Source organism: Puma concolor, chromosome D2 (genome assembly GCF_028749965.1).
Source record: "Puma concolor isolate L17-30 chromosome D2, mPumCon1.1.hap2, whole genome shotgun sequence".
Taxonomy (NCBI): Eukaryota; Metazoa; Chordata; class Mammalia; order Carnivora; family Felidae; genus Puma; species Puma concolor.
Window position 1 is genome coordinate 73,851,955 of NC_141677.1, and position 24,521 is coordinate 73,876,475.

At 46.2% G+C, this 24,521-nt stretch overlaps 1 protein-coding gene across 2 annotated transcripts in view; it reads right to left on the reverse strand.

Annotated features, from left to right (window-relative positions):
- Positions 1-1,049: 1,049 nt before the first annotated feature.
- GFRA1 (GDNF family receptor alpha 1) overlaps positions 1,050-24,521 on the reverse strand; it is a 212,998-nt gene continuing 189,526 nt past the window's right edge. For both annotated transcript variants that reach the window (XM_086680959.1, XM_086680958.1), the window contains 2 exons: positions 5,349-5,402; positions 1,050-4,229 (listed from right to left, as the gene is read on the reverse strand). In XM_086680959.1, the coding sequence (XP_086537085.1) occupies positions 4,074-4,229; positions 5,349-5,402 (210 nt within the window). In that variant the 3' untranslated portion in view covers positions 1,050-4,073. The remainder of the gene's footprint in view (positions 4,230-5,348; positions 5,403-24,521) is intronic.

The window sequence follows — 24,521 nt, forward strand, 5'->3', positions numbered from 1 at the left end:
TCTATGTCATCCAGATATTAGCTCCAGCTTGCTTTCACAAAGGCGCTGCCGTCTAATTCAAGGGACTCTGGCTATTTTGTTAGGACAAGGTTCCTATGTGGACCAGTAAGGAAGCCCAGCGGACCGCATGATCCATTCACCCATGGCACTCGGCCTCGTGTTGCACCTTCGTTGTACTTTCTCTCTCCAAACTCCCTGAGTTCAGGGCAAACGCGCCTTCTGTCATCTCTGTGCCCACGCCGTTGGTAATTCCCGCCCATCTGTTGCCATTGCTTTTTGGTCTTTCTTGAGAAGATAGGTCTCACATGGTCTCATTTGCTTTATCAAAGAGCAGAAGCAACAAAGATCACAGGGGTATGAATCCAGGAGATCAAGAACAGTGTTGAAAGAGAATCAGAAAATGTGAACTCACTTAAGCAGCCCTTTTCTGGTCTACAGTTTATTGACTCCGAGAAGTCATGCGTGTCTGACCACATGAATGAAAACTTACTTTCCAAATGACAGCTCCTCCAAAGCCACGATTTTGTAAATAGTAACAAGAGAATTACATTTTTTGCTAGATTCTAAGGAATTTGCTAATTAGACAAACTTTCACTGCCCTTCTATCTCTTTTCCCCACTAGCACTTTACACGGACTCAAAAACGCTTCTGCTCTGCTCCCTTCCTAGTTCAGCCGATGGAGTGTTTGGGAGCATCTAATTTGAAGTACAAAGGGACAGGTGGGTGACAGGATGCAGCTGGAGGGGACCCGTTCTTGGGGCGTACGCATGATAGGAACGGTCTTCATACAGACCAAATCAAAGGCCGCGGCAACTCCAGAGAAACACTGTCCCACATTTGACTAACTCGAAGACAGTTTCTAAGACACTTTTTACTGCAGGATAAAGAATTGTTAAATAGTTTTATTTTATTTTTTTTTCAATGAAAACCACACTCCTATCACACTCTGGATACAGTTCGCTATACTTAATAAAAAATAATCTATGTAATTCTCAACTTACACTCTAGGGACTTGAAACAACTCAGCTATGGAAAAATAAACATCGAAGTGGCATTCTGAATCCTTCTCTTTATTGTGCGCTGCTTTTTCCTTCATGTGCTCTATTAAACATACACTCATACACTCAAACATACATTGGTCAAAGATATTCAACATCACAGTGGAATGAATGTGCTTCCAATCAATTTGGCAATATCGCCCTCCTTTTGGGTTCTCTTAAATAAGCAGGGCGTGGCTAGACTCGAGGTGAGAGGCGTGGTCTGCACGGACGTAAGTTACTATTTTTGTTTGGTCAAAATCAACGACAAAGAGATGCTTTCTGCAAGAGGCCCAGACCTCAGCCGACAGCCCTTGCATTTGGTGCTACCCTAATTGCAGGGACAGAGGGACAGGAAGTAATCACTTTTGCTTTCAGCGCTGCACAAGGAAGTCAAAGATTTGAGTCACTTGCCTGCTTTAGTCCTGGGACAAATGATGGTGGTGTTTCAGGTCCACGGTGTTCAACTGAGAATCACACCGGACAGCAGAAACATTTGCTCGGCAGCATTTTGTAAGAATCTCTCTAACATGGTGTCATTGAACATCCTTCCCCCTGTTTATTGAATCAGCAATGTATTTTCAAATTTAGAATTTGGTAACTCTAATATGCTTCTCTCTGTGAAGAAAAATGAGATCTTTGTTGGTGATAGATGAGGCTTTCCAAAATTTAATTTATGTGTTGCACATCCCCGTGTTCTTCACTGAAGGCTACCCTTGTTAGCTCTGATAACTCGCACTTCCTCTTCGGTCATCTGAAGCTAATTACAGCTGCTGTTCACCGCAGAAGTAATCAATAGCTTTCTATAGTAGACCGCATAGAATCAGACCCATATACAATTAGTCCAATGTAGATACACAAAGATACCTTAATTAAAACAAAATACGCTCTGTAAGAGATATGCTTTCATAGATGACTGGAATTCCAAATATTTCGACACATTTAATGTGTTTATTCAAAGTCAGAGTCTTTATGAAACCTTTCACGACTCAAATCTGTTTGATGAATTTCCCTTGAAAACAGTTTGAACTGAAAAAACTCAGTACTTGGTATTATACATTTATGTTTATTAACATTTGGATATAAATGTACTTCAAACACCAATAAGAGCTAAGAGACTATGCCTTTATCTTGGATCGAACAGATTTCCCACCCCAGTGATTTGATTAATTCTTACAAGGCAAACATCAGCGGGCAAAGGGGATCAGTATGAACTGTGCACCTTGAGTTCCTCCTCCAGCCCCCCTACTGATGTGGGAGAGATAATGCTCCCAGCACTCTCTTCAGGTGGAATCTCCTCTTCTCTACTCAGTGTTGGAGAAGCATGGCTCCTAGCACTCGATCATTGCAGATTCGGAACGTCGCCATCAACCAGACTTTGAAAGTGCACTTCAGGGTCTACTTGTTTAAGGATGAGAATGATGGAAAATGATGTGCAGTGAACAAGCCAGATGCCTTGTATCCAGAGTCCTGTTCCCTATATCTTTACCAGCCAACTCTTCTCCACAGACCTATCATTGGTCCTCCTGATCCACAGCCTTCTTTCTTTCCCACACAGTCTGTCAGAGTCTGTCATGGAGGACACACAACATAACAAGATGCAAGTAGGGTCCTGATGACCTTCTGACCAAATCACTCTAACCAGCGGCGAGGTCATCACCATTGAGAGTCAAGACAACCCTCAGGAAAAGACCTGGGTAGGCTGGCAAGGATCTGCTTCAGAAGAGAGGGCAGCAGGTCCCTGCCCTCCGTCCCAGCCAAACCAGTCTCTGTCAAGTCACATGAAAACCAAGGTACTGGATTGTGTCAACTGTCACAGGTGCCATCAGATTTTGCAGGGCATTGACAAATGGCCACCAGTTTCCTCACGGGAATGCACGCTTGCATGTCAAGAAATGATAAAGGACAACACCTGGCTGTTCTGTTTCCTCCTGCCTGTCCGCAGTAATGGGGTGCAGAGCTTTCTGCTAAAGCACAGACTCGTCCCAGTCTGCTTTTGAAGAGCTGTCTTCGTGAAGTTAGCATCGGAGCGAACACCACTTACGAGAGGGAAACGAGCTCCCTGTATTTTGTATTAAATCATCAGTAAAAAATGAAGACAGTATCAGTACTTTCAAAATATAGAAAGCCAATAGTTGAAATCATTTGGTAGTAAAATTTTTTTCCTACATATAACTTCATACGTGTAAAGAGTATTAGAGTGACATATCGGCTATATTGGACTCCTGTTAGTTAAAGGGCTTCTCGCTCAGGGAAGGCTTAGGAGAGTGTCGTTCAACAATCAAGGTACTGCAAACGTTCATGCACACTCGCCTCCCCCCACTCCCCTCCGCCACACTGACTAGAAGACAGACACTACGTTTGGATGCGACAGGTGTCTTTTGTTTGGTAAGAGAGTGTAGAACTGTTTGTAGTACACAATGTGGAAAATGTTAGTACATATAGAAAAGGTGAACATTGATGCAAGCTGGTTTGCACAAAGTCCATCAAGATCCCCTTGATGAGGATCTTTGCTTTGTGACAAAAAAAAAAAAAAAAAAATCCCACCAAAACCTGCACCCATGTTAGGCTAAAATGATGTCATTAGAAACCAGCCATTATGTGACTCTGGGAGATTCTTTAGCAATACTAACTTCTTTCTCTTGCTAGTAACGGCCAGAGTTAAATTGTTAAAATCATCGACATCATCATGTAAAACATGGGCCCAGTTTGTTAGACAGCCAACTTTACAAACTCCCCCTTTACGACACAGCATGCCCCAAAGCCTTTTGAATTTGGAATGTAGCACAGCATCAGGTATCCCATAGAAGCCCTAAGGTTCACAAGATTTCTTAAAAAAAAAAAAAAAAAAAAGGAAGAAAGGAAAAAGAAAAGAAAGAAAGAAAAAGTTCCAGTTGAATGAAACTGTTTTCCCAGTGTCTCAACTGAGCTCCTAAAACTGGAATTTCAGATATACAAGAGGACAGGAAACAGATAGCTTGGTTTTTTGTCTTTTTACATGTCCGCATTGTTTTTTTTTTTTTTTTTTAAATGCAGCTACGATGTTTCTGCCAAAGATAAAGACAAAAAGGTGGACAGGGCGGTTACCACCAGAACCAGAAGCGGGCTCAGACCACACGTTGGAGGAGCAGCCATTGATTTTGTGGTTATGTGGCTGGAAGCACCAGCAAGGCCGTTCTTTTCGTAATCACGCTGTAAGAGAGAATATTTTCATTATCACCCACTACGTGTCTTCCTTCCATCCCAGCATATTTAAACCACACTCTTTCTCTCTCCCGCCCCCGCCTCCCACTGGCTGCACCACTCACTAAAGCTGATCCAAGGTGTTACCACATACGGAGACTTCAATTCACTGACTTGTACTCAGGAAGGAATCCTGAATCTGGGTTAGAATCGGATGCCTTAGGATAAAACGGACAACACCTGCTTCTTGCCCCTCTGCTATGGATTAATGAAATCCTCTTGTGGGACAGCGCGGAGCCTTCATTCACTCCTGCCTCCTGGGTCTGCCAGTAGCTGTGCAAATGGAACCTTCTCCTTCTGGTACCCGTGGGCCCTTCCCAGCGTGGAAGAAGGGCACGAAGAATCATCTTAGAAAAGATACTGGCCCAGGCAAGTATCAGTTCATGTGGAGATGGGCCACAAAGTGCCTTGAGACCGGCAGAGCAGTTGGCAATGTTTCTCTCCATTTGCCCGCCCAACCCTAGGTTTTCCGGATAAAGGGGCCTGCCTTGATTGTCAGGTGGAAAGCCCACACCAGAACTCAGGCTTTCTGGCCCCAGTCAGCACAGCTGTGCCAAGACGGATGACTCCGTCTCCACCACAGCACCCACTCAGTCCCAGAATGCCACATCCCAGCGATCGGCACACTACAGAATCTTCGTCTCATCTGGAAAACAGGGAGAGTAATGTGGCCTGCCTGAGCCATCTCTGGGTTGCTGCAGAGGTCAAAGGGACTGTGCACAGAGTAAGCAGGGGGATTTGTTGTCTGTCTTGTCCCGTGCCGGCTGATTTTACGCGACTCTGGTCACGTAGTCTCCGGGCACCGGAACGACGGCATCCATGCTGGGTCCAGCTCCGAGATGACGCTCCTGGGTGCCACACTTACTCCTAACTTTGTGGCCTGGGATCCGCAGACTGCACTTGGCACCAAGGCCAGAGGGACATGAAAGGGGCCAGAGATCTTTTTCTGGACCTGAAACCTTGTTGCCTTTGAGCCTTGACATCATCACCCGCCTTTATATCATCACCAGGGGCCCAAAGGCTCCGTCTCTAGAAAGGCAGGGAGACCCAGAGAGAAACAGAACTTACATCAGAAAGACAGAGGTGCGTGCTGCCCGATACATTGGATTTCAGCTTCTGTGCCTGAAGAAAAACAAGCACACACACACATAAAATCACTCATATACAGTATGGAATAACAATTACTGATGATCCAGTCAGTTTTCTAGGGCAAGGCCATTGACAGAAATATGTGAGCCACAACGTTGAGCCTATATATAATTTAAAGTTTTCCGGTAACCACGTAGGTAAAGAGATAAAGGTGAGGATAACTGTAATAATATATCTTATTTGACCCAATATATTATCATTTCAACACGTAATCAATATATAAAGTTATTAATGGGATACTTTACATCTTTTTTTCATACGAAGTCTTCAAAATCGGGTATGATTGACCTAGCACATCTATTTCAGACCTGCCCCATTTCGAAGGCTCATTAGCTACTTGTGGCCCCTAGTGGAAACGGCACAAGACTAGGTTACTAAAGGCAAAGTTTTGAAGTCCTTCATATTGGGAACTCATTTATATCTCTAAATATTAATTTTCAGCATGTGCCCTCGAGGGAAAAACGTGGCAATAAAAATTCCCATTCGTTGGTAATATAGAGATACGTCTCCCCGCAGCTTATCTACTTGTTTATTCTTCGCTTCAGTCAACAAACAAAAGCGTATGGTCCCCGGGCTCCCAGGGCTGCTCTCTAGTTGAGTCAACCGCTCACTGCTTGCGAGTGGCGGCACAGGGCAGAGACTCTTAGAGATGGGTCCCCTGGAGGGACAGTGCAGGGCATCACAGATCCCGATGCAGCACTCCTAAAACTGCTTCCAGGGCAGTGGGGAGGGGGCTGAGCCCTGAAGGCATTTAAGCTCCCTGTCGCCTCGCACTGGAGAAAGTCCCCACTGAGCTTCCACCAGAGAACTGAGTTGAAGGAAACGTTCCAGCGCTCAGTTACAATGCGAACTGCAGACCCAGTACAGCCCTTCTGTTTTATAAAGGAAAACAGAGTGCAGTGAAGTTAAGTGACTGTCCCAAGGTCACAGAGCAGTTTACTGGTAGAGACAGGATACAGACCAGGTGTCTAAAACTCTCGAAAGCAAATGTGCTCTTTCTTCCATTACAGTGTTTCTCCCAGGCAATCCTGGCATGCTTGATTCTTCATGTTCTACCTGCCTCCAAATCCACATGAAGACCCCTTCCCATGCCCCCTTCCCCCAGAATAGGAATCTGTTGGCACCAAAGACAGAGAGCTCATGTGCCAACAGGATGACCGTGGTTAAGCACCGCACCTGAATCAAGCAGTGTCTGGGCAATCAGCTCTGAGTGAATGATGCTGGTGGGCTGCCTGTTGTAGGAAGACTTTTGCAACTCCTTGAAGACATGCTAGGCTGATGATGGCACGTTCACCCAAGGAGTAATTTACTGACCATAATGCTACTTGAAAGGCATCATAATCTTTACCTATATTTGCATATGCCAGCTGTGAATATGAAATAGAAACCTTTAAACAGGCATCAAGAATAAGACACTGTGAGGCATCCCCAGGCTGTTCAAAGGTCACAAAATGTTATATATAAGAAGATCAGAGGAGAAATTGAAAGAGCAATTGAACCTTACTCAAAAGCCTACTTGTAATCTGTAGTAATAGCAAATCTGGTCCATTGCACTGTCACCTGCAGAGAATAATGTACAGAACTTTACATGTTTTATTTCTGTTCAAGATTGGAATTGTGCCCAGATACCAAAATGGTCTTAAAACATCACATTTTCTTTTTTCCTTGCCTGTGCATAATCTACAAAAGACACAAACCCTTGCTAAGGGCCTTTGCATAACTAAGAAGTTCACTAAAATGTACAGAGAAAGCAGCCCGACTTCTAGTCTGGAGCACATTATGCCTTCAAGTTGTTGCTGTGCTGTATCATAGCTACACTATGCCTCAGTGTCCAAAACCACAGCCCTCTAAGTTCTGAGGGTCAGGTGGGTCTCCTTCCTACCTTGTTCCGTATGATTAGCACCAGTAAGTAGCACTGTACTCATTATATGTACACGCTGAGATGCCCATTAGCTACACTTAGTCATTTCAGGAACCTCTTGAAATACTACCATAATGCCCATTGTTATTAAGTGCAGTAAAACCTTGGATTGCGAGTAACTTGTTCTGCGAGTGTTCCACAAGACAAGCAAACATTTCTAATAAACTTTAACCTGATACGTGAGTGATGTCTTGCAGTACGAGTAGTACATGACGCCGATGTCACATGGTCGCAACTGAGCCAATGGTTCTTGAAGTTCGCTTTGACGTATGAGTGCTTCGGATTGCAAGCATGTTTCTGGAATGAATTATGTTCACAAACCAAGGCTGTACTGTTTTCGTAAAGGCACTTCTGCCAATGGATAAGAAAAAGTCTTCTGTCTTAACAGATTTTCATAGGTGGACTCTGGATCTGCCTACGTAGATTTCTGACCTTCACTCGTCATTGAGGGTTTCACACTGCGTACAGGCTTATAGGTTTGCAGGCTCTTGCCTTACATCTAGAAATAGCTGGGATAACGGGTCAATCACACAGGAAAATGCATTCAGACTAGCTCCAGGTCTATGAAGCCTCTGCGCTCTTCTTTTCCCAAAGTGGACATTTTGTTGGTCTCTATCTAAAGGAAAGGTCAACGTGAGGTCTGGTCACCCTGCAGCACCACTGACTTCACTGAAAGTGGAGGGAGCATCTCAAAGCTTATCTTGCCTTGAAGACCATTCTTGTTGGCATAACTGGGTAACCTTCAGAGTAAAAGTAATAATGTGCACCCAGACCACTGCAGATGCTCTGAGAAAACGCCTTCTTTCCCGTTAAGCACCTACCCAGCCCACAGAAAGACTTAGCACTCCAGAGGCTTAGAAGTGCACCCACACAGGCCTTCAGATACTCTGCTTACATCGTATATGAACACAGCTTCCCACTGAGAGGTATGGGTGGAAACTCCCAGCACTGCAGAGGCTGAGCTGAACAGCCCTGGAGTTCTACCTGAACCTCATGTGGACCGCAGGAAAGTCTAGGAGTCTGATTACAAGGTGAAGCACAAATGTTACCATTATTGGAATAGCAGGTGGCATCCGAGTAACAGAATCGAAAGATTGCACGTAGACATAGGGTTTGTTTTTTTTTTTTTTTTTTCAATCGCACAGCAAACCTGAAGTGTATATTACAAGATGAGGGACAGTGGGTCTGCTGCCTGGACTGTCCACATCACGTACACGTGGAGCATTGCCACGCTGGGTACCTGGTGCCTTTAAGGGTTAGTAGGCTGCAGATGGAGGGGGCGGAGCCTGGGAGTTTAGACCCGTGTACGTCCAGCTCGCTGCATGCTTGCGAGTTCTGTATCCAATCTTAACCCTTCTAGTGACACCGGGGTCAGAAATCTGATAAGCAGATCAGGAGTCCACTTAAAATCCAGCTCCTAAGGCCCATTTTAGAAGCCTGAGCAACCTATGATTTCCACATTTTAAAGGCTGTTACCCCGGGCATTTTTGGAAACATCATTAAGCTATCGTTGTCTCGCTCGTCAGTTATGATAAATACAAACAAAAATTAAAGGGTGGCTCCCACCTTCCACCATTGCAAAAAGTGCTTACAGACTTTAAACATTGTGTCTCAGGTGCTAAAAACTGGGATGGTCCCAGGAAAAGTTTTAAAAACCAGGAAAATCAAAAAAAAAAAAAAAAAAAACGGAACACATAACAAAACGTCTGAGACCTTTTAAGGTATGAGGTAAGTTAGAAACTTACTTAAGAAGAGTACATTTTACTGCTGAGTTCTGAACTGGTAAAAATAAGGGTGTAATCCTGGAAGTGCTGGCTCAAGGTCCTGCCTGTGGGCCCAGCAGCCCTGCTCATCAACAGCATCCGCAGCGACCCTACACACAGCATGGCCAGCCTGGACCTATCTGGTCGCCAAAACTTACGGTGTGGCTTTACGATACGGCATCTCTTTCAAAAAGGGAGAAGCATACAGAAGAGGAGAGTGGATTTCATTTTTCTGAAAGCCAATTTTAACCACTGCCACAGCATGTTGAAAAATGAATTATTTAATCTCTTTTATGAAAGAGTGCCTCTTTGCAGCTAACTCGTACTTTTGCAGTTATGGAGGAAGCCACCTGACTCTGAGTTGAGGGGGAACAGCGCTACTAAAATACAGTACCACAGGGGCGCCTGGGTGGCGCAGTCGGTTAAGCGTCCGACTTCAACCAGGTCACGATCTCGCGGTCAGTGAGTTCGAGCCCCGCGTCAGGCTCTGGGCTGATGGCTCGGAGCCTGGAGCCTGTTTCCGATTCTGTGTCTCCCTCTCTCTCTGCCCCTCCCTCGTTCATGCTCTGTCTCTCTCTGTCCCACAAATAAATAAACGTTGAAAAAAAAATTAAAAAAAAAAAATACAGTACCACAGGGTTTTCATCTCCAGAAGAGGGAGATGAAAGGGATACTGGAGAAGACTGTGTCCGGCCCAGGAGCCTTGGAAAACTAGGGAACTTGTATTTAGGCACTTCATAAGCCTTGTCCCTCCAGCCGTGTTATAAAACCGTCACTGGCAGTAATCCACTAGTCCAGGCACGTCAGATAATAGAATTTCCACGGCACTGTAATTGTGGGGCCAGACCTCGCCAGTCCCTGGCACCAGAGGGTTAATAAATGCATTAGATGTTGTTAACCTCTGTTACCTGGAGTCAGAACGATGATGACGCTTTGGCTTTTCATCCCAGTGATTAGCATTTGGAAAGCCTGCCATGGTGCCAACGTCCTTCCTGTCCAGAACGCACAGACACTCAGGCCGCTCGCATCCCCAGTCCGGCCCCACCCCTCGGCCACTGCACGCACACTCGAGCTCTGTCCACAGGAGGCTCTCCCGGAGCCTGGGGGACAAGGCAGGCTTTGGAACAGCACACTTGCTCTGTTTATGGAATCAGAGACTTAAAAGCACACCGACTCGGAGCCTGGCCTTTGCTGCCCCAGGACTCTGTTTCTGTAGAGAAGCCAGTGTTTCATCTCAGGTTTTTAGGCAGCTGTCAGCCAGCAGGGCATGGAACATTTCTCTGCTCTCCTCCATGCATAAGGAGAGCCATTTCTGCTTTACCCCCAGAAAATAAAACCAGAGGAAGTTGCCCAATCCAATAGCAACAGACTGTCCAGGCTGCAGCCAAATGGTCATAATTAATGATGCTTCTGGTTCTTTTCTCCCTTGCTTTACTGATTAGAGAGATTCGCTATATTAGGAACCTGTTTGCTTAATGACAGAATACAAGCAATAAACAGAGAAATACACAGACTGTAAAATGCAATCAACTTTGCTCTCCAGCACTCACTAAGTACCTAGCTGCATCTATCACACTTGTCAATACCAGTTTATTAGCATATGAGTCTCTTCTGCAGCATAAATTGGTCCTTTGCTAGGGGAAACCATTGCACGAGTTCCTCCTGAAATGGCCATTTCTCAATTTAAATCTACACATCTTATGTCTTCAAGTAGGACAAAACATAGGAAGAAGGTGTGCACATAATTCTGAAGGTTAACTGAGCAGAGGAACCTGCTTCAGAGTCTGCATTGTTACATTGCATTAAAAAAAAAAAGAGAGGGGCGCCTGGGTGGCGCAGTCGGTTAAGCGTCCGACTTCAGCCAGGTCACGATCTCGCGGTCCGTGAGTTCGAGCCCCGCGTCGGGCTCTGGGCTGATGGCTCAGAGCCTGGAGCCTGTTTCCGATTCTGTGTCTCCCTCTCTCTCTGCCCCTCCCCCGTTCATGCTCTGTCTGTCTCTGTCCCAAAAATAAATAAACGTTAAAAAAAAAAAAAATTAAAAAAAAAAGAGACTCTTCTGACTTTCATGGGCAGTACTTACTATGCAGCAACTCTATTGCGTACTTGATATACACTCATCCAAATTGATTTCTACACAAAAAAGACAAAAGAAGCTGCCTGTGAAGTGAAGCCAAGCTAAGTAATGGCAGTCTGTCCAGTGCTCTGTTGTAGCATAGTCTTTTCCGCTTTTTGGATTTTGCCTGTTGGATTTGGGGGAGCCTGGGGAGGTTTTAACTGCTGGTCTGGTCACAAGCTGTTGGCCAGACTGTCCAAAATCCCTGCCGCTGTCTATTTTGAAACTCACCTTCCTACTGATTTGCTTTTCCTACAAACTTGGTAACAACCACTTGCAACCACTGGTCTGAATAATGTGCAGTAAAGTCAGCTGCGTAAAACAAGCGGACACATAAATAAGACCTGCTCTGAGCCCCTGGGTTTGGATGCTTGTCTTCTAATGCCCGCGCTCCACAGGGAAGGGATCCATTTCCTTTCCAAGCTGATTTTTGCCAGCCCCGTGGACCCTGACACGGGTTGGGGAGGGTCTGAGGGGCTGTGAGGAGGGCAGGGGTGAGATAGGGCAAGCGTCCTTCTAAGGAGTGATGATAATCCTTGGGAGGCTTTTCTACTCGCTACCTGCAAGACACTGAACTGAACCTCAGCCAGAAGGCTTTCATTACTTTAAGTTCCAAGAAAACCTTATAAAGATATTTCACTTAGCGTAGGTTTCAGAAGGCCCACTGGGTGCCAAGTTTCATTAGTCTGGTATGCTCTGGGCAGGTTGAGCCTGGTTGGAAGATGGGGGTGGGGAAAAGGCTTTGGAGGCCTGAAGTCATGCTTCCTTACCCAGAAGAAGGGCAGGCTCAGATCCTACTTGGTTGGGCTGTACAGACAAGGCCTCCAAAATCAGTGCAGTGAACTGAAATGAGGCCAGATTGAGGGTTTATGTGTGTGTGTCTGTGTGTGGGTGTGGGGGTGCGTCTTGACCTTGAATGAGACATGGATTCATGTTTAGAGTCTAGCAAGTCTTGGGTTCCTGGCACTCGTGGGGCGTTCCAAGTTTAACTGTCCAATTTAGGTTAAGCTCAGGGGCCAAGCCTAGAGTAGAAACCCTCTTACCTGACAGGTTTGGGGACTGTGCCCATAGATTATTGGATAACTGAGAAATTAAGTTAAGGGCAAAATCATTAAACTACTCAAAAATTACACACTTGTATAGAACTTTATTTCAGAGTTCCTTTTTTAAAAAATTGTGAGAAGAACACTTAAGATGAGATCTATTCTCTTAACAAATTTAAAGTGCACAATACAGGCACAACGTTGTACAGCAGATCTCGAGAACCTTTTCATCTTGCAGAACTGAAACCGTATACCCACGGAACAACAACTTCCTGTTTCCCCCTCCCCCAGCCTCTGACAACCACCATGATTTAATTCAGTATTCCATGAAGGATTGAAATAGAAGCACAGAAGAAAGCATAGTTGTTTCCATGAAAACTAAGTGGACTACCTTGAAAGAGCCAAATCCTTTTTTTAAAAGAAATGCCTTTGGATTAGGTGTGGGTGAGACAAAATTATAAAAGACTGAGAAAAGTTACAAAAATGTAAAAAGATTCTGCACTGAGATTCCTCTGCAGGTAGCAAACAAATGTCACTACCGTTTTAAAGAAACTGAAACTGGAAATTGTAGACCAGGAACTAATTCTAGGTGTAGCTTACGCAGAACATAAGCCAGGGAACTCCAATCAGCAAACTTGTTTCCATGAGTTTGAGTATTTTAGATATTTTACATAAGTGGAATCCTACAGTGTTTGTCTTTCTGTGACTGGCTTATTTCACTTAGTATAATGTCCTTCAGATTCATCCATCATGTTGCATATTGCAGGATTTCCTTCTTTTTTGAGGCTGGATATTTCATTGTATGTATTACATCAAATATTCTAACTTCAAATCTAAATGTCCATCATTTATTGATTTTTGGATACATGACCAAGGCCACCTTCTTTAAAAAAGCTTTTTGGGGGCGCCTGGGTGGCTCAGTCAGTTAAACATCCAACTCTTGGTCTTGGCTCAGGTCATGATCTCACAGTCATAGGATTGAGCCCTGTGTTGGGCTCTATGCTGACAGCATGGAGCCTGCTTGGGATTCTCTCTCTCTCTTCTCTCTCTGCCCCTCCCTCTCTGACATGTGCATGTTCCCTCTCTCCCTCTTCCTCTCAAAATACATACGTACATACATACATACATACATACTTAGGGGGGAAAAAAGCTTTTTAAAGAAAGAGTTTGTTAGAGTTCCCTGGCTTATGTTCTGCATAAGCTACACTTAGAATTGTTCATGGTCTACAATTTCCAGTTTCAGTTTCTTTAAAACGGTAGTGACATTTGTTTGCTACCTGCAGAGGAATCTCAGTGCAGAATCTTTTTACATTTTTGTAATTTTTCTCAGTCTTTTATAATTTTGTCTCACCCACAACTAATCCAAAGGCATTTCTTTTAAAAAAAGGATTTGGCTCTTTCAAGGTAGTCCACTTAGTTTTCATGGAAACAACTATACTTTCTTTTGTGCTTCGATTTCAATCCTTCCTGGAATACTGAATTAGATTATGTAAGCAAAATACAAATAAAAGAACACAAAAAGGCTTGAGAACAAACATGCCTGACTCTTTTAAGCCTGCCTCTCAACTAGAGAGAGAGCAAGGGCAGAGGTGGGCAGGAGGACAGAGGCCACCAGCTTGGGGCATGCAGTCCGCCTTGGGCGTTAGATGTTCACAAGAGAATGGAAAGGTTGGCTTCTGATGAGTTGGTTACATGAGGGTCAGTTAAAAGAACTTCTACTATGGCTTAGAACTTGCTCCTGGTACCGGCTTGACTGATAAAGTATGATACAATGAACACAGCTTAGGAAGGTCCTAGCCTTGGCTTTTCAACCATCAGCTTTAATTACAATAATCCCTACCCTGCTGCTTGCCTCGCAGAGTTGTTCTGAGAATCAAATGTGAAGGTGGAAGTCCTTGAAAACCTCAGGTTGCTGTTGACAATTGCTTTAGCCTCCCTGTGTCTAGGCTAGTGCTCTTGGACTGGGGCAGGGGCTGGAGAAATGCAAAAGCTGAAGCTAATTTGGCTTGCGAACATGATAGTGACTAGAACTGGCTTATGGTCTTCTGTGATCCCTTGGATTTAAAAAATGAATGCAGTGAAAGAGATACAGTCCAGCAGGATATATCAACAGTCCTCCATTAGCTAAGCAGTCCCTCGGGCTTGCCCGTCAGTCTCCAGCATGCCATAAAAAGGATTCCTGCAACCCTGCACTTGTAATTCAACACTAATGGCAAGATGGCCAGTAGCGCTGGGTGCAGACACCGTCTACGGCAGGGAGCTTCCCATGGCACTCGAGCTGGCCTTTCTTCTGTCCATACTTCACAGGATCATCTTGCATCCATTTTGCTCTCCCCTAAGTTGGGGCAAACACAGGTTGCAAACTACACCAGAGAACTGTGTTTTCCTTCATGGTTAACTTATTTGATTAGTAAAATATTCAGACAAGAAGCAATTATGACCTGTATTTCAGAAAAGTATGCCCAGTTAACAGTCAGATGATGCCAAACAATGTGTGAAAGACATTTTGGTTTGGGGTAGGGGAGGCGTTTTGTATAGCGAACATTCAAGCGAGAACGGTATAAAGGCAACTAGGGGGATGGCCCTAAAATGAAACATTTGTTTTCTCAGATGCGCAGTCGGAAATGCAAATGTGCAAGGGCAACAGAAAAGATTCATTGTGGTCTCTGATGAGAAGTGCATGAAGTCTGTCTCATCAGACGCGCATCCTCATAGCCATCAGATAATATTTATTAAGCCTCTCATTCTCCTGTGCATTTATGTGCAGCTGAGTGCGGCCCCGTAATGGATCTGTGACTTATGGTGGTAACTAAGGTTTGATATAAAACGCCGTGGTCTGCAGACATAACCGACCCTGGGCTTTAGTTCACCCTCTGTTCACAAAATGGAGTACCCTGGGCGCCGTGGAAAACCAGGTGAAAGCAAAAATTTTAAAAACTTGAGAGAAAAATGTGCTCTTCGTACACGGAGAAAAACAGATAACTGAGGAAAACCAAGGAGACCAAGAGTGATACTGTGACAGTTACCATTCACGACGGCCCCCTCCGATAATGACCCCATCTGTGCTTCACTGAACACTCCCCATCGCTCACTTGACTTTCTGAGGGGGGCTCTACCCCGCTGCACGGATCAGAAAAGGAGGGTTCTGAGAGGCTGGGACTCGCCGAGTTTCTGCAGCCTGGGGTGTCTGCATGGAGATGTCTCCAAAACCCATGCATATGGACTCCACGCCAGACACGGCACACGTGATCTCCCATAACCCCCAGATCACCCATAGAAGTAGTTCTTCTTATCCCGCGGACAGCTAAGAAGGGGCCCAGGGAAGCAGTAATAAGCCTGGGGTCACGCATGCTGCCTAGGAGAGGACAGCATCAGCCACCTGGGGAAAACTGCAGTGCCTACTCTGTGCCCACCACCCGGAGCTTCCTTCCCAGACAGCCCTGTCCACGCTGTGACTCCTCTCACGCTTTGAACGGGAGGGGTCCAAGGGGGGGGAGCCTTCTGTTGAACCTCACGGGAGAACCGGAGCCATTTCCCTCCCACGCATGAGCTCCGCGGCTCAAACACAAGGCAGAGCCTATTATCAGGGAGGTATGGTTGGTTAGAGGTCCTAAGGATAAGAGGTCAGCAGGGGATACAAGAAATTGGATTTATTTATAGTATGTGATCTAAGTGTACTCAGAGGTATTCTCATAGGTTACCCAGAACAAGAGAGCATATTTATGGCCAAGATGGTGCAGACGTCCTCGTCCTTTTTATTAAGCATGTTTATTATCCGGCAATTGGGTTAAGCAATTGTCCAACCGCTGAATTACTGTCCCTCTGATGGGCCAGCCTCACTGCCCTCTAAACCGCAGGTGCAAGTGGCCTAATGGCTCTTCCTAGAACACCTTGAGGGGGCCTAGTCTTCTCATCCCCATCTTTAAGTTATTAGCCCCCCTTTTTGACAAAAGCGGTAGGAGAAGGCATCATAAGTGGGTGATCATAAAAAATTGGTTCAAGTCGGGGCACCTGGGTGGCTCAGGCAGTTAAGTGTCCGACTTCAGCTCAGGTCATGACCTCACTGCTGGTGAGTTCGTGCCCCGCATCGGGCTCTGTGCTGACAGCTCAGAGACTAGAGCTGCTTCGGATTCTGTGTCTCTCTCTCTGTCCCTCCCCTGCTTGTGCTGCGCGCTCTCTCTCTCTCTCTCTCAAATAAATAAAACATTAAAAAAAAGACTTAAAAAATAGTTCAACTTGAGGCTGGCTCACTTTTGCAGGGTACATACCCTGTATGATGCCCAAGTTCATGTCCCTGAAAAATCTGGGGGTAAAGGTCACCAATTGTCCCCTTAGTACAGGCTCCTTCCGTCTCGTGCTCAGCACTCACCAACCAGGAGGATCAAATGATGATAAAAACAGTTACTGTGCTGGACTGGAGGCTCCGTTACTACGCTGGAGAATTTTAATTTGTTTAATTATTACAACCCTCCTAGGCAGTAGGTGCTCATTATTCCCATATTACAGACGATGAATCCAAGGATTAAGGACGTGAAATTGCTCTCTATTGAAATCCACAGAAAGGTTTGATTCTACTATAGCAAGAAGCCTGGCCCTTCAGTGTTGTTTATTCTTAAGCACAACCTCTTTTTCTTACAAACAGAGAAAAAAGCAACTTTGAGAACTAACCATACTTCTGTTGGCCTATTGTCTGCGTGATCCCTTGTCAAGCATGGGCACACTCAACGCTTGAGCTACATTATCTCAAAGCGAGCTTGGTTTTGGAGTAAACTGAACGATGCCTGTGCTCTTCATGGGACTTCAGAATCACTAAGGGCTACTACCCACCACCCTCCCCCCACCCCCCCCCCCCCCCCGCCTCGTTGTAACCTAGGGGGCGCCATGTGCCAGGGCAGGAATAGGTACAGACAACAGCTGACGCCTGGAGCAAGTGCCTGCCGCAGGACAGCAAGAATGCCTGCCGGCTGTGGTATCCTGGCTGTGATCTGGGAGAGAATACTCAGATGCTTCTGGGACAGGCAGCCTTAAGTTGTTCCCAAGCAGCACCAACTTTCAGCTAGAAGCTTTCTGGAGCTGACAACGAAGGGTGGGGCTGCTAGAGAACAGAGTGGGAAGCAGGGAAAGGAGGCCCCCATCATTTCAGGGTGATGCAAGAGAGTCTACCACTGCTGGGGACCTCTCTCCTGCTTACTTATCTGGTGGACAGTTCAGGGTCTGCCTCCCTGCCATTCGCATCACAGCCACCGCTGTTAATAACACAAAGCGGACATGGCCCGTGAACCCCAAGCCCATGGACTGCACCCCAGCCAGGAAGGAGCCCAGCCACATGGACTTCCTCTGGCTGTTGCCACTTCTCCGTAACTGCAACACGGCTCTGAACCAGAGCTGGTTCACCCAAGAATCACTGCACCCAAGGGTCCTGGGTCCACGTTGCCAAAGCGTATTCCATGGTAACCGTGTTTGTGTAGAGCCTACTCTTTTATTGATTTTAGCTGTCTGAGAATATAACCCAGGAAAATCCCAAAATATAACAACATGAACTGTAATTCCAATGACAGCATGAATTAATGCCTTTTGCCCAATGCTATATGCTAACACTTTTATTGCTCGTAATAATAGTATACAATTATATTATAATGTAGGGTTCCCCATTTTGCCACTCACTCACAGAATGGTTAAGTATGGGCTATCTGAAGGCATTAATAAGGGACTTTACTAAAGTTAGCAGCTGCGGTTGAAGCAGTGTGATGAAGGGGTCATCTGTAAAACAAAGAACCTTCTAAAGAGAGAACCAATTTACTCCCTGTTCCTGCGGAAGCTTTTCTGGCCTAGCTGCCATCCACCTTGTGCTTGGCAAATAGGCTTATTCTGGCTATCGGAGATTAGGGATAAAATATTTTTTTTAAAAAGGAGGAAACTATAACTCGGAGATACTACACTGGGTGCGCTTAATTTGGAGGGTTTTGTGGTTGAGAAAAATAGATGCCATGATCTGCCTTTGTTGAAAAGGTGACATCTGGGTTCATTAAAGGTGTACGTTAGATTTTGATAAAGGCTATTTTTCTAAGTCATTAAATTGGTTTTTAGGAACGTTATACTCTCCTTCATTTGAACAATTATTAAACTATAAAATAGAATTGCACAATTGCTAAAACCGTAATCTGAAGTTTTACAGCCAGCTATAAAACGCTATATTATTAAACTCCACTGAAGATGCTCAAGCCCATTACAACTTTTTAAATGAATTATAAAACCCTTTACTGCTGATAAAATAATCTTAAATTACAGTATTGTGTATTCCAACAATATGTTGAACCAACGTTTGCTACAATGCAAATGTGCCAATCACAAAAAGTCATTGCTTGAATTAAATTTGTGGAAGCTCATGAGTGATAGCCAGAGCTCCAAGCAAAGCGGAGAGCAGGTGTGTGCAGGCTGGCCGGGGCAGCCCGAGGGAGGGGCCTTCCCATGTTCTTTCCATCATAGGACCAGCCGAGAGCGAGTCTCTCACGTTCAAAGGCTATACACAAGAGATACTTAGCAGAACCCAGTGCACTGTGGGAAGACCTGTGGCAAGAGTAATTTTTTCTGCTTAAATTCACCCCATAAATGAGATTTTTTTAATGTCAAATATTTAGTTATCAAGTACCTCCCCTCAGACATATGTTATGGATGAATGGGGTCCCCCCAAAATTTGTATGTCGAATCCCTATTCCCCAGGTCCTCAGAATGTGACTGTATTTGGAGACAGGTCTTTAAAGAGGTGACTAAGTTATAGTGAAGTTGTTAGGGTGGGCCCCACGCCACTGGAACTGGTGTTCTTTTTTTTTTTTTTAAGTTTATTTATTTATTAAGAGAGAGAGCAAGCAGGAGAGAGGCAGAGAGAGAGGGAGAGAGAGAGTCCCAAGCAGGCTCCGCACCATCAGCATGGAGCCCTATGCTTGGCTCAAACCCACGAACCTGCAAACCACAAGATCACAACCTGAGCTGAAACTGATGGTTGCACGCTTCACAGACTGAGCCACCCAGGCTCCCCGCACCCTAACTGGTGTTCTTATAAGAAGAGGAGATGTGGACACGCAGAGGGACACCAAGGACATGTACACACAGGCAAAGTCACTGCAAAGACATGGTGAGAACACAGCCATGTGCAAAGCCACGGAGATGACCTCAGGAGAACCCAAGCCTTGATCTTGGATTTCCGGCCTCTGGAACCGTGAGGAAGAAATTTCAGTTGCGGAAGCCCCCCCCAGTCCGTGGTGCTTTGTTTGGGTGGCCCAATCGTGCTGATACAACGTGTGCCACCGCCCCCTGCGGTGCGGGTGATGTGCACACCGGCCACCTACCTACCGGGAAGCCTGCCCCCCGAGATGAGATTCCTGTTTTTTTGCTACCAGTTATAGGCTGCAGGCTTCCATGTCCGACAGGGTTTGAATACACAACTGAAGGTGTGCTTCAGCGTGCTGCCTTAATGGAGTAGTACCCAATTTCTGAGTTTGGAATTCAGGCACTCTCCTGGATGAAGGGGCTTGGAAAATGCTCGATAAGCAGTTCTTTCGAAAACTGTTTTTACAACAGCCTCCTTCCTCCCAGGGCGAACGTGGGTGGATCCTGGGAGGCAGCTTCCCTCTGAGCTCATCAGCTGGCAGCCGGAGCCGGGCAGATTAAATCCCAGGAGCCCACTGGCAGCCTCTTCATGCTGGGAGTAGCTGGGCCCATCACGCAGGCCCCTAGGCTCCTTGGCCGCCTGGTCCACAGCTCTGCAGGGAGGCTTCTGGGGGAGCCCAGGAGCAGCCTGGGTGGGAGGCCCCGAGGCTTAGCACTTCTGCTAAGGGAAGACACCCCTCACGGCTCGTTTCTCCCAGAGCAGGGGAAATAAACTCACTCCAAGCAGGAGAGCATTATGCAGAGGAAACGCTAGGTGTAGCCAAGATTTGGGTTTTTTTGTTTTGTTTTGTTTTATGAGACCGAAACAACAGTAGGTGCTAGAAAACACTCCGCGATATGCAGAAATGGTAGAAACGTCACACAGATCATAAACCAAATGCCACAAATAACGTGCAGCACCAAGGTCATTTTCTTAAACAAAAGGCTCAGGAAATGGCATCGGTGCTGCCACAGTCATTGGGATTCAGCACACGTGCTGAGGGCTCAGTGGCGACGAGTCTGGCATTGGCGGTCTGATCTGCATCCTGCTCTGTTACCACCCTTCCTGGAGCTCCCCCCTGCTCAAAGTCCACACGGGAAGCCTGATGGGGGTTACATATAAACGCTGCCACCCACTCCGGTCGTCCGGCAAAAGTCTCCTTTGAAATGTCACCTGTGGGTCACTCGTCCAGCACGCTGGGTGGGTGAAAAACATTCCACAGAAGAATGTGAGGGTGCGGGGCCCTAAAGCCCATGGTCCTTGGATGGTGAGACCCGGGTCAAGAGCCTCAGTTAATGCTACCTCTGATAGTATCCTCAGGTCCCACCCCAAGGGCAGTGTTTCCTCGGGCAAATTAGCTTAAATGTCCAAGCATGGGACTTTGGTGGCAACGGCAGCCCCTTTTCATTGTTCTTGCCTGGACTACCCAGGAAAGATTTGGCCCAATGTGGCTCTCCACTCTTCCATTTCCCTATGTTGCTTATCATGCAGAGAAACCTGAGAAGACTCTCCAACACCTCCATTTCCCTTGTTGTCAAAAGGAAAGGGGGGCTTTGAGGCAGCCCTCATTTCCTGGACAGTGGTCCTCCCTCAGGGACGGTTTTGCCCTCCAAGGGACTTTGGCCATGTCCGGGAACATTTTCGGTTGTCACAATTAGGGAAAGGTGCTACTGGCATCTAGAAGATGAAGGCCAAGGGTGCTCCTAAACACCCTACAAGGCACAGGACAGCCCCCACCCTCCCCACGACAAAGAACTGAGAGACCAAAATGTCAATAGGGCCAAGGTTGAGCAAGCCTGACCTGGGGGAGCTGTTCAATTCACAGCCAAGAGATCACCAAACAATCCTTATCGAAATTTCCAAGATTGGTATAGAGGCGAGCAGCCCACCCTCTGCAAAGAATTCCAAGGAAGCAAGCGGTTTCCCATGAAGAAGCATCTGAATCTAAATTACATTTCAAAAGCACCACTTTGACAAGGACTCACCTTCTCTTATCCTTAATAAGCCTGCTGCACAGGTGGCAAAGCCTTACAGGCTACCAAGCCCAGAAAAACCACTGAAAATAGGACCCATAAAGCAATGCAAAACCCAGCCTGGCCCTTCAGGGCACTTCCCCAGAAGATGGGACAGAGGGGACCAGGGAGATCCAAGTGCCAGAAGCTACACAAAGCTCACAGATGAGAAAGACTCGACCAGCACCTCCTCAGAGCTCGGCGGTACACCACGCGCACCTCACAGGTGGGATCACATTGAATCCTTGTAACATCCCAGAAGGCTCTACCACCATCATCCCCATTTCATGGATGAGGAAGTTGAGACAAAGAGGCTAAGTAGTTTTCCCAAGGATTCACGGCTGGTAAGTGGTGAACCGAGCCCACGTTCAAAATTTCGACTCCAGCTTTCTTGTGAGGAGTTTCACTGCTTGGCCCCAGAATTAAAATCAGAATCTGACTAGCTTTTGTTCCTGGTTTCTGGGAGATAACCTTTACATTCCTGGAAGTTCTTGAGTGATGGGAGGATCTTTGGTATTCATTGAGCCCTGTGCATCACCCCTGAGTTTATGGTAATGAGATGACTCAGAACGGGGGCTGGTCACCAGAAAGACCAACTAGGTTGGGGCTTTGAATCACGTGAGGTCAGTCCAACCTGCCGACCTCCAGGGACCAGAGAGGGGCAGAAGACTGCATTCAATCACATGTCCAATGGCTCAATCAATCATGCCTATGTAATGAAACCCCAATTAAAACTCTGGTCCCTGAAACCACGTGGAGCTTCCTGGGTGGTGAATGCATCAGTGCTCTGGGAGGGTGATATGTTTGATCCCGCAGGGAAAAGCACGAAAGCTCTCTTTTTGGAGACTCTCCCAGACCTCAGCCTACGTATCTCTGCATTTGGCTAGTCCTGCTTTGTATCCTTTATAATAAAACTGTAATCATCAGTAATAGTGCTTTTCTGAGTTCTGAGTCGTTCTAGTGAATTGAACCTGAGGAGTCATGGGAACCCCTGAATGTGTGGCTGGTCGGTCAGAAGTGCAGGTGGCCTGGGGATCCCTGAAGCATGGCTGGCATATGAAGTAAGGGCAGTCTTGTTGGGGGCTGTGCCCTTTAACCTCTGGAGTCTGTGCTGACTCCGAGAGCCAGCGTCAGAATTGAGTTGCTCTAGGGACACCAGTTGGTGTCAGGATAGGTGTCATTTCCTTTCTTTATGCCAGTTTATGAGCCAGTCTGGCATCTCCATCTGCCAGATGTTCAACAAGAATCTAGGAACTGATTTTAATCTATACTGAGTGAATAATGTTATCCGGAAACAAAGAGGTAAAGTGCAGTGATTTAGGTAATGTAGTGTAGCCATTTAAAACACACAGAGGGGGAAGGTGCTACCTTTCCATTTCTCCTCTCCTGCTCCAGTCTCTCTGTGTCTCAGGCTTCTTGTCTGAAAAAATGGGAACAATAGTACTGACCTCATGAAGTTACTGTGGGGACTGAGTGACTGTATATACATATAACGTGCTGAGGAAAGTACTCGACTCATGGGAAGAGCTTATGCACATTTGCTTTATTAATACCCAACCATAAAAAAGGAGGCGATGCATGTTATCAAAGCAAATAGTTCTGGGTTCTGTCACATTACATGGTTTATCATGTTTCTCCAAGTAGGGTCTGGGAGACCACTGGTGTATATGACACTATTTAGGTGGCATTACAAACACTCTTTATTGTTTTAATTTTAATATTTACGGTTATAGAAGATGAGCACACTGATTTGCATATATTTCAGATATGTTAACAGCTTCGGATGAGTCTAAAAATGACAGTGTTGACAGAAGTAAGCATATCTAGTTTAAACATAAATATTAAGCAACTAACATACAGGCAGAACGCAGATATGGGAAAGACTCAAAGTCCTGGTCTCGGAGGCGAAGAGGTGGGGCTGGTTCTCAAAACACTATCTTTCCTGCCACTAAGACTGTTTCCTGTTTACAGGTGTGTCCCCTCTTCCCAATGTCAGCAACTGACTGGTTAGAGAGACGTGGCAATGGCCCCTGGAAGACAGTCCCACTCTGGTACCCAGAACGGACCGAGATCCGACTATTGTCACGGCCCCAGTCACGCTGCCAAGAAGCTGGCTGTTAGGATGACACTCCCAGGACAGTCCTTCTGGGCATGGTGAGATGGAGTTTGGAACAGCTGTAACCCCTCAAGACCTCGTCCTTTTTTTTTTTTTTAATTGCCTTTTGGTTTCCCTTCCTCCTTGTCCTGCCGTCCCAAGAACACCTGCACTTCCCTCCTTCCTTACGACTTTCTTCAATGGCCAATTCTTAGAACTGGCTGGATATCACTCAGTTCAAACGGTTCTTAGAAATTAAGAAGGCACTAAAAAGATCCGTCTTTTCTGCTTCACGGCCTCCCCGCCACTGGGAAGAGCCCTTCCTTTATGGCCCCAGGGTCCAGAGTCAAAGCTCTTGCACATCTCATCGATCACAAGGGTTGGACAGCTGGGCCCTTTGCGTCTGGGCACCGGTTTTTCAATCTTCACAGCAGACCAGAGCGGCAGGTGATATTGTAGAGCAGGCATTCAGAGGAGGTAGGAAACGTGCCCCAGGTCACACAGCAATAAGAACTGAACCAGGGTTCTCACTCGGGTGCATCTGACCCCAGCTCATGCTCTCCCTGGCAAGTCAACTCCAAGGCTGTCAAGCACGGGTTAAAGGAAAGTACCAAGGAGGTGCACGCGGGGTGGCTCTGCCCACTGGGATCGGTGGATGAGCGTCCCCATGCCAGGGGACTCGTGTGGAAATAACCACCTCCCTCTTTCCCTTTCCAGCTTCCTGCCCTCCCACCAACCATCCTGTGTGAAATCCCACCACCCTGGCCTTGTCTCGAGTGCCTCTTCTCCGGTGGAAGATTAACAGGACGCCAAAGCACCCCATGGCTCTGCTAGCATAAATTGCAAGAAAAACATTTAGAATATTGATTAAGTGCTTCATGCTCGAAGATTTAAATTTACCTCCTGTATTTCCAGGATTAGCTGACATAATGGGGTCAGTCTGCTGGCACAAATGATTTACAGAACACCCATTGGCAGCTTTCCTTTTAAAACTCAAC